The sequence below is a fragment of the Anolis sagrei genome, chromosome 4 (genome assembly GCF_037176765.1).
Source record: "Anolis sagrei isolate rAnoSag1 chromosome 4, rAnoSag1.mat, whole genome shotgun sequence".
In the NCBI taxonomy this organism is placed as follows: domain Eukaryota; kingdom Metazoa; phylum Chordata; class Lepidosauria; order Squamata; family Dactyloidae; genus Anolis; species Anolis sagrei.
The window spans coordinates 27188586-27198723 of record NC_090024.1 but is presented as its reverse complement, the minus strand read 5'-3'; the positions used below and the strand labels follow the sequence as shown (position 1 = coordinate 27198723).

General features: G+C 42.9%; 1 protein-coding gene across 1 annotated transcript; it reads right to left on the bottom strand.

The window, feature by feature from the left end:
* Positions 1-277: 277 nt before the first annotated feature.
* Positions 278-9857, bottom strand: TMEM74 (transmembrane protein 74). The gene is made up of 2 exons (XM_060775777.2): positions 9672-9857; positions 278-7124 (listed from the first exon to the last, which is right to left on the bottom strand). The coding sequence occupies exon 2, from the start codon at positions 6926-6928 to the stop codon at positions 6005-6007; it is 924 nt and encodes a 307-aa protein (XP_060631760.2). The 5' UTR covers positions 6929-7124; positions 9672-9857; the 3' UTR covers positions 278-6004.
* Positions 9858-10138: the final 281 nt, after the last annotated feature.

The window sequence follows — 10138 nt, the reverse complement described above, 5'->3', positions numbered from 1 at the left end:
CTCTCAGCCTGCTCTACTACATAGAGTTGTTATAAGGATCAGATATACAAGCGAGCTTCATATGCCTATTGGTGGAAAGATAGGTAGAGACATATTTAATTCATAAATAAGTTTGAGGAGGCAACTTGAGTTTCCTTTGGAGATTTCAGAGTATATGATCCCCTATTTGACTTTGCCATAACCTTGTGAGGAAAGTTAGGGTGAGAGAAAATGACTGATACAACATAAGTTTTGTGGCAGACAAGACATTCGGATACAGGCTTCTGAAGCCACAGCCTTTTTATTTTTATTTACTTTATTTTGATCCAACCTTTCTCCTGAAATAGGGACTCAAGGCAACTAACAATAAATATAAACAATGCAAATTTAAAACAATGTAAATGCATTAAAACATAAATACAAAAATTAAACGGCAATTAAGCATCATTAAAACCATCAAATATTAAAATACATTAAAACTCCACTCTAGCATGACACTCTTAACTATTGGTAATCTGGAATCCTATAACGTAAGTGTTAAGGAAAGACCAGATGGCAAATTGTATGGAATTCTATGGCTGCATCTACACTGTAAAATAAATGCAGACTGAAGCCACTTTAAATTCCATGGCTCAGTGCTATGGGACCCCGTGAGTTGGCTTTTAAAGGTATTTAGCCTTTTCTGCCAAAGAGTTTAATGCCTTGCCAAACTACAGTTTCCAGGATTTTATAACACTGAGTCATGGCAATTCGAGTGGTGTCAAACTGCATTAATTCTCTAGAGTAGCTGCACCCTTAGTCTGGTGAGGAAATAGATATGTCAAGTCTTGCTACCAAAATGTTGAGGATGAAGTAAAGAACTGGAGGAGTATATAGAGAAGTGGTTCCCAACCTGTGGTCTGTGGACCACCAGTGGTCCACAAGAACTAAAATATGGTCTGAGGCCTCACCATTACTACACCGTTGCAATGAGAGACGGTTCTTGTGATACCCTCTTATAGTGTCAAAGCTTATTAAATATGGTTTTCTGTGGGCAAGAAGATGGTGACTACTGCATGGCATGTGTTATGCATCCGCAACTAGAGCTGATGTTGTTTATCCAATGCAATGTTCAGAATCAGTACCCCAAACTGAATGTAAAGTTGGCCAAAAACTTTTGGTACTAATGTTGGAGAGTGGTCCCTGGCCAAAATGATCCCTGGCCAAAAAAAACCAAAAAAAAAAAAAAAGGTTGGGAACCACTGATATAGTGCCTACCTTCCATTTAGAACATGCAAATAATCAGAAAGATAAGACCTATTTGCATAGCAAGCAATCTTCAAAAGATCTGTTCAGGATATTTTGAGGGATAATTAGGATTACTTTACATGTCCCTTGAGATAGGTAGATAATTATCATTCCTTTTTTTGCATTATGAATGGGTAAGGAAATCTTAAATCTTCCCAATTCTTAGTATATTTCCCTTTAAATTCTTCTCACACCTGCATATGGGGAAAAAACCATTTCCAAATGCACCAAAATAAGTTTTCCCCTCACTCCCTACAGGTTTCCTCAAGAGTAAAAATGAAGTTTGGCTTCACATTGTGTATTCAATGTAAATTTCATTTGGGGTTCCCAATGCAATGGCTGTTTCACAGTCGTGCATGTTTGACAGAGTGCAAGTTCTCCATAAAGCTGCACGTCTTCCTTCCTTGCCTGAGGTTTTAGTGTCCAGAAATAACTTAAAACTTCAGTTCATGAGTGACTGAGCTCAGAAAAGCTACCTTTTAAGGCTACATTTCCCCAAATTTCCCAGTGGCCATTCTGAGATATTTGAGGGACTGTAGTCTCAGAAAAAGTAACACTTCTGAGCTCTGGGTTATCTTCTCAAAAGTATGCTCAGGGCAACTGGGACTCATATGTTCCAGAGAAATGCCAAAACCCAGTGTTCAGTATCTTGAAGAGGTGCTGTCAAGAGAAGCTAGGGAATGGTTTGTAAAGAAACAGACAGACAGGCATATGTTGTGCTCTGGAATTATTTTGACATTGCACAATAGTTGTGCTCAGATGATAGCGGCACAAGTGCATTATGCATGTTGAATCACAGAGCATGTGTGCATGCACATAATGGTGGATTGTGCAGTTTTGACAGCTGCTTTGATTGTGCGTTTCTGCATGGAGGCTGGACAAGATGACCCTTGTAGTGTCTTCCAATTCTATGATTCTTGGTATTAGAACATGCCCATTCCTATGTTGTGTGTGATGTTGCTATTCCATATGGGGCTGTATACCTCTAACTTGGCGTCACTTTGGTATTGTTTTCAGAGTAAAAACTGGAGATGGCACCTTTCATGCTTATATAGAAGGCATTCTAGGCCTCATCTAAACAAAATCCAGATCATCTGAGTCTACACTGCCATATAATCCAGTTCAAAGTAGATAATCTGGATTTTACATGACTGTATAGATGGTGCCCTAGGTGCTGCTTGTCATGCAACCATGTAACAGGAAACCTCTTCTATAATTCTGTCTTCTCCATAATTGGGAAAAGTGCAGGGGCCTCTTCAAGTTTTCAATCTGGCAACCCTACTTCCAGCAGATATCTACAATTTGTGGCAATGGAGAATTCCAGTCATGGTGTAGTACTCCTGAGGCTAAGGAAGTGCATGGATTGGAGGCCAACACTAGAACTTGAGGACCAAGGACCACTGGAAAGCTACCCAACACACTCTAGGAAAAAAAATGAAATGACAACCCAGCACCATCCACTGACCATAGAAGTCACATAGAGCTTGTTTTACCTGTCCCTATCTGAAAGAACACTTGGCTCCCATTGTAAAGCCGAAAAGCAGCACACCCTGTTCTCTGCTCTCCATCAAGTGAACCAGAATGATTGACAAGTTCTTCTCCTATTTCCTAGGGTTAAATAAGAGCGTCCATCTTCTTTCTTCCAAATATGCAGTTCCAATGGCTTGAGTTCATGGAGTGTGTATTTGAGACATACCTGCTGCCCCTTGGCTTTTCACATGATATGTAGCCCTTGTAGCCAAAAAGATGGTGTCTTCCTCCAAATTTAACTAAGAATAATAGTTCAGGTGGCAGTGTTCATTTCCCAAGCCAACTGTCCTAGAGCCCTTATATCATGTTCTTTGACCTCTCAAAGCCTTTAAGGACAGTGTAGGCTATAAATGTATTCAATGAATCCATTAGTGTACCTTTAAAAAGTTCAAAATTCAACACAGATTAATGAGGGTATAAAGGAAGAAAAAATACAACCTGGAAAAATGGAACTACAAAAGTCACTCAAATTTAACACTCCTACATTTATAGTTCTTAGATGCCAATCCTGATATTTGATCCTGGTGTTTACTGGTGTCCCTTAAGAAACTGTCACATGATCAACCTAATAATTTGCCATTATTTTTCTAAGAGTTCATGGGTTTTTTGTTTTTTTTTTAGAGTGACAGAGTATTACTGGTGTTTATATGAAGAGCTGGAAAATGACAAATAATGGAGCTTCAGTTAGACCTTTGTGAAATGCCACAGGGAATATTTACCATACAACAGGAATGCTAGCACAACTCTGCCTAGATATGAGCAGTATCAGACCATAATAATTCCTTTGAGGCAGTGCCAGCATAGTATACAGATTTCTGCATTTGATTAGGACTCTAGAGATGAGCATTCAGATCCCCTCTTGGCCATTGAAACACATGGGGTGACCTTAGGCACATCACACTCTCCCAGCCTCCGAGGAAGGCAAAGGCAAACCCCCTCTGAACAAATCTTGCCAGAAAACTCTGCAATAGCTTTGCCTTGAGTGGCCAAAAGTCAGAAATGACTTGAAGGCAGATAAGTTCTCTTGAGGCATAAGATGCAATGCTAAGCACATTGGGTCAAGCAGAAAGGCAGGCTCATCATTTGTTATATGCGAACGACACCCCCAGGAAAGAACAATCTCACACATCAGCTCAAGTGTTATGCTGCTTCTGGAGTACGAATTTGCATAGACTTTCTGGGGGCTGGCATCCAGTTTGGGGAATGCCCTTCCTTTAGAGGTCCACGGGAAGTCAACTTTGACTTCATTTCAACACCAAGTGAAAATATGGCTTTTTATTAATGCTTTTGGGGTCAAATCAACCCCCCCCCCCCGCAAAAGTGCCTAACTACCTGGTTCAAAACTCTTTCAATAAATTGTATAAAATTCTTTGTTTACTATAGTTTTTTTTGTTGTTCTATTTTTGTGTATCTTCAAATAATCTCTAACCTATGACAACCCTAATGCAAACCTGTCACAAGATTTTTTTCAGCAAGATTTGCCTTTGCTTTCCTCCGAGGCAAAGAGAATGTGATTTGCCCTAAGTCACCCAGTGGGGTGGAGCCCCTGGTGGCGCAGTGGGTTACACCCTGAAGACCAACAGGTCAGAGGTTCGAATCTGGGGAGAACACAGATGAGCTCCTTTTGTCAGCTCCAGCTCCCCATGTGGGAACATGAGAGGAGCCTCCCACAAGGATAGTAAAACATCAAAAAACATTCAGGCATCCCCTGGGCAATGGCCTTGAAAACAGCCAATTCTCTCAAACCAGAAGGGACTTGCAGTTTCTCAAGTCTGTCCTGACATGGGAAAAAAAAGCCCAGTGGGGTTCCATGACATGGCAGGAATTCAAACCCTGGTCTCTAGAATGCTATTGCACCACATTGGCTCTCATTCTATTTGATTGCTTTAAATGTTGAGTTATTTTAAGCAGTTTCAATTGATTGTACTTCTACACCACCCTGAGATCCAAGAAGATGGGACAGGATATAAATAGTTTAATAGAATAATAAATAAATAAATAATTAACTTCACTGAAAAATCTTTGCCCTTGATTATTACATACAAGGCAACCTGTAGCAGATGTGACACCTTCCTTCCATTGGAAAGCACTGCACTGCTCCGTCATCAGTTGGAGATTACTGATTCTCACATGCAAGTTACCAATTAATCCTGTCTTAGCAGCTTCCATTACCCTTCAGTACTATCCAGAGACACTTTAGCCTAGTGAGTGTCTCATTGAATATGGTCCCCATCCTGTTCTATTGGCTCTACCACCAGTTTCTCATAATGCCCCAATATAGTGAAATTGCAAGGAGTTGTGGAAAATTGAAATGGAAGTTCCCAGTGGGGAGCCATGATTTAGATTTCCCATAAAGTTCCCATATCACCATGAAATCTGTATGGTGGAAAATTAAAGTGGCAGGTCTTAACCCCCCACTGAGTGATGCCCAAGGGTGCCAGTAACCCTTTTACTGTTTCTGTGCTCTGGTCTAACTACTGCCAACTTGGAAAGTGAGTTTTAAGAAGACAAATTATAAAAATATGGCAAAGGCACACATCCATACCTGAATTGTAACAAGCTAGTGCTCTGGGATCCAGAATACCATTATGTTTATTTTTCTTAAATGTCATTTTCCAAGTTCTCAGTTATCCCCACTGATGAAGAAGGAGCCTATCAAACCAGATGCCTACATGTACTGTATATACTGACTAGTCCTGAACAACACCAGTTTCACTGGCACATACTGAATGTTTTCCAAAAGTTTAGTGGGAGCCACTGTTATGGTGCATCTGCACTGTAGAATTAATGATGTTTGACACCAATTTAGCTGTCATGGCTCATTGCTATGAAATCCTAGGAGTTGTAGCTTTACAAGGTCTTTAGCCTTCTCTTTCAAAGAGTGCTAGTGCCATGACAAACTACAAAGCCTAGGATTTCATAGCATAGAGTCATGGCAGTTGAAGTGGTGTCAAACTGCATTAATTCTACATTGTAGATGCACCCTCACTGAGGTCTTAATTAAAACTTGATAATACAGATTAACTTTATATTCTCTCCTTTTTTGTCATTTTGCCCTATATAATGCACATTTTCCATTTTAATGTACTAGGAAAAGAGAGTTCTTACAGATGTTACAAGCTCTTTTAAATTTAATTTGCTTTACCAAACAAGAGGAAAAAATCCCCCAGCTCCCATTTTATCACAACCTCAGAGCATCAAGGCCCACCTAACTATCTATGGCAAGTGTATCCTCCTCAACCAATGACAGCTCCATGTTATCATTCGGAGAGGATTTGACCCGGAAATTGAAAGAGCCATACAGTCTGGCTGATTCTTTGGAAGCCGTGAACCGGTGACTCCTATAGAGTTCGCCTTTCCACATTGACATCATGAGCAAACTGGAGAGCACCACGCCCCCCAGGGTCAAGAGGCAGAGCCCTGCAATGACACACCTGTCCAGGTGAGCCCCAATTCTGGCACTCTCATTCTCCAGCCGCTCCATCTCCCTTGCTGCCACTGTGCTGGGGTCCACAGTCACATCCCGGGGAATCACATAGGAAATGATCACCAACAAAATCCCAGTAACCAGGAAGATGATGGCACTTACAAATCCATAATCTATGGACTTGCCACCAGCAGCTTCTGAGCCAGCCTCGTCATCTTCCTCGGAAGCCAAGGAGGCTGGGTCGTAGGCCCACTCAAGGCTCATCTCTCCACAAGGATCGGGATGAAGATCTGGGTCATGGCAGCAACTCTGTTGGCCCGAGCTTCTCTTGTGGTCTAGATTGTTGACGTTCTCATCCACACATGTGAAGGAGGTCTCTGATTCACAGCAGCAGGCTCTCTTTTGGTCCTTTACTTTATTTTCTTGTAGGAGGCTGGGATGACAGACCACCTCAACCTCTGAAATCAGCAATGATGCACCAGCAGAAGATCGAGGAGGACCAACCATGTCTTCTTGGAGACCCCTCCTGGTGGCTTTGCTCTGCCCGTCACCATATTCAGCCTCCATATCTAGTGGGTTAGTCTGTTTTTCTCTTTCACTGGGTTGCCCCCAACATGGGGGAGAGTGGAAATTTGGGTCTACGCTGTGGGATCGATCTGTCTGACTGTCCTCCATGGTGAAGTACACTAAATCCACGTGTGCCATGGAGGCACCACTCCAAGAAGCCACAACTTGCCATTAAGAAGCCCACAATCCAGCAGATGGTTGTTCACAACTTCACCATTACTCAGCCACTGAGAATAAATCTTCTATGCTCCATACAGTCACTCTTCCTTCCAGGATTCTTTTCCAGCCTCGACCCAATTAAACCTATTCCTTTGGACATGCATTTCTTTTCAATCTGTGAAGGCAAAAAGGAGGGCCGGGAAGGGCAAGGAGGGGAGGAGAAATAGCTTCATCAACCCAAGACATCATTAGACAAAGAGAAGTGTAGCAGAAACATAATACAGACTGGAGTCATTATTCCGATTTTGTCTCTCCGTGTGCGCATAGTGGCAGAGATTGTAGTGCAGGGGGAGACGACAAATGCGATTGTTTTAATCAAGCACTTAGAGCTGAAATCCGCTCGCTGATCTAAAAATCTATTAGGAATTCTAATCAACCTTTGACACTACTATCCAATTACAGGAGGAATAAATCGCTATGTGAGTGAAGGGGAAAATCATAGAGATTGCTGCTCCAGGTCTCAAGGGCAGAACAGTCACTGTTCTGAGAGTGCAAAGACTACAGGAATCATTGGGAAGGACAAACTCAAAAAGTGAGCACACTGCCTGGCCCTTTCATTCCAATGTCGAGTCTAATTAGGAAGAAGCCAGCAAATCCCTTGTAGCTCAGTAATCCAGGATCTCTCTTATTCTCCTGTGGAAATCGGATAATCCCAGGAGAAGGGAAAGCAGCACTCTCTGAAAGCCGATCTCCAGCCCTGATTAAAAACAAATCGCATTCGCAATGAAATTATGCCTTGAAGACGGATGCTTCCAAGAAATGGATGCTAAGCTTCCTGGTGCAATTAGAGGAAAGAGATGTGGGAAAACTCTGGAAGTCAAAAAAGAAAAGCCCTGTGCAATAAAGAGGGAGAAGGACGCAATCCTCTGCAGACTTTGCAAAATATGTGTCTGTGGATGCGTGCATGTATGAACACACCCACATGCAAATATTTATGTGTGTGTACACATCCATCTCTTTTGGGAATTACAATAGACTTTCATTTAACGGGAACCTAAACAACCAGAACTCGCAAGCAACCAGCAAAAAGAACTGAAAAAAGAATGTCGTTGAAGGCTTTCATGGGTGGAATCCCTGGGTTGTTGTGAGTTTTTCAGGCTGTAGGACCATGTTCCAGAAGCATTCTCTCCTGATGTTTCACCTGCATCTATGGCAGGCATCTTCAGAGATTGTGAGGTCTGTTGGAAACTAGGCAAGTGGGGTTTATATATCAGTGGAATGTCCAGAGTGGAAGAAAGAACTCTAGTCTGCTTGAGGCATGTATGAATGCTGCAATTGGCCACCTTGATTAGCATTTAATAGCCTTGTATCTTCAAAGCCTGGCTGGTTGCTACCTTGGGGGATGCTTTATTGGGAGGAGTTAACTGGCCCTGATTATTCCTGTCTGGAATTCCCCATTTTCTGAGTGTTGTGCTTTATTTACTATCCTGATTTTAGAGTTTTTGAAATACTGGTAGCCAGATAATACTGGTAGCTGCAAGACTTTTCAGTGCTAATCAAGGTGGCCAATTGCAACATACACACCTCAAGCCACCCTGGGCATTCCACAGATGTACAAACCCTACTTTCCTAGTTTTTAACAATCCTCCCAACCTCTGAGGATGCCTGCCACAGATGCAGGTGGAATGTCAGGAGACAATGCTTCTGGAACATGGCCAAAAAGTCCGTAAAACTCACAGCAAACTTGAAAAAAGAATGATTTATAATAAAAGGCTATTTTTAATACAGTAAAACTGTAAAACCATGCTATGTGGAATTAAGTTTATCTTCATTTGCTTTCAATTACTGCATTTCAATAGTAACATCAAGTCAATATAGAGTTTATAGTATGGTATAATATGGCACTTCTTCCTTTTTTCTTTTTGAGAAACTGCAAGTTGCTTCTGGTGTGAGAGAATTGGCCATCTGCTAGGACGTTATCCAGGGGATGACTGGATGTGATGATGTTTTACCATCCTTGTGGATTACTCTGTCCATCTGGGCTATTGCTTTTAAATGGCTATATTTTAATCTCATGTTCCCACATGGGGAGCTGGAGCTGACAGAGGGAGCTCATCCACGCTCTCCCCGGATTCGAACCTATGACCTGTTGGCCTTTAGTCCTACCAGCACAAGGGTTCAACCCATTGTGCCACCAGGGGCTCAGTATGGTACTAATTAGGCTAATTTTAAATAGTAACTCTCATGCAACCAGAAATCTCATTTATCCAGCATGTACCAATTCTCATGGATGCTGTTAAACTGAGAATGGGCTCTATTATTTTAAATAATGGCTTGCTCTGTCCATCGGGGCTCTTGCTTTTCAATGGCTATGTTTTAATCTTAACTTTCTTGTTCCCTTTTATTTTGCGTGGCCTGAGTTTTTACTTGGGTCTGCTTTGTTTTGTGTTATTTTGCAAACAGCCTGGAGTCCCCAAGTTGGGAGAAAGGCACGGGTGTCGCTTGTAGTAATTCATTATCATTGGAGTTGTAGGAACAACAACATCAAGAAGAAGAACACCACCACCACTTTGGGAGAGATGCCAATGCCGCAGGTGTGTGAGATGGCGTGACACTCTCGCCTTCCAGATCCAGCGCTCTCGCTCATCCCGAGAAGGTCCTGCCCCACTTGGCCGCTTCTTTCAGCCACCCCGCACCCCACGCACCCCCCCCCCCTCCGTACCTGTCCCATCCTCCGGGCGGGCATCCTCCTCCCCACCGCATCCTGGGCGCATCCATCCAGGACGCGAGGCTCCCTCGCCAAAGTCGCCGCTCCAGAAGCGCAGGCAAACGCCGCCGCCGCCGCCGCCTCTCCCACGCGAGACCCTCCTTCGCCTCCTCCTGCTGCCTCCCTCGGGCGGGAAGGAGGGGGGAGGAAAAGAGAGAGAGAAGACTGGGATGCGCCGCCTGGGAGGAGGCCCTTCCTTCGGTGAATTCTGGGAGATGTAGTTCCCTAGCTTCCGCCAAACCCAAGTCGGACTTGAACTTATCCGCGCCTATGTGCATGGATGCCCTTCCTTATCTCCCTCCCCACCCGATGTGTGTGTGTGTTTATGAATACCTAACTCTAGCAGTCTGTCTAGCTTTGTCTGTGTGTGTGTGTGTGTCTGTTTATCTATCATATGTGCGTTTGAATACTTTCTCTCTCTC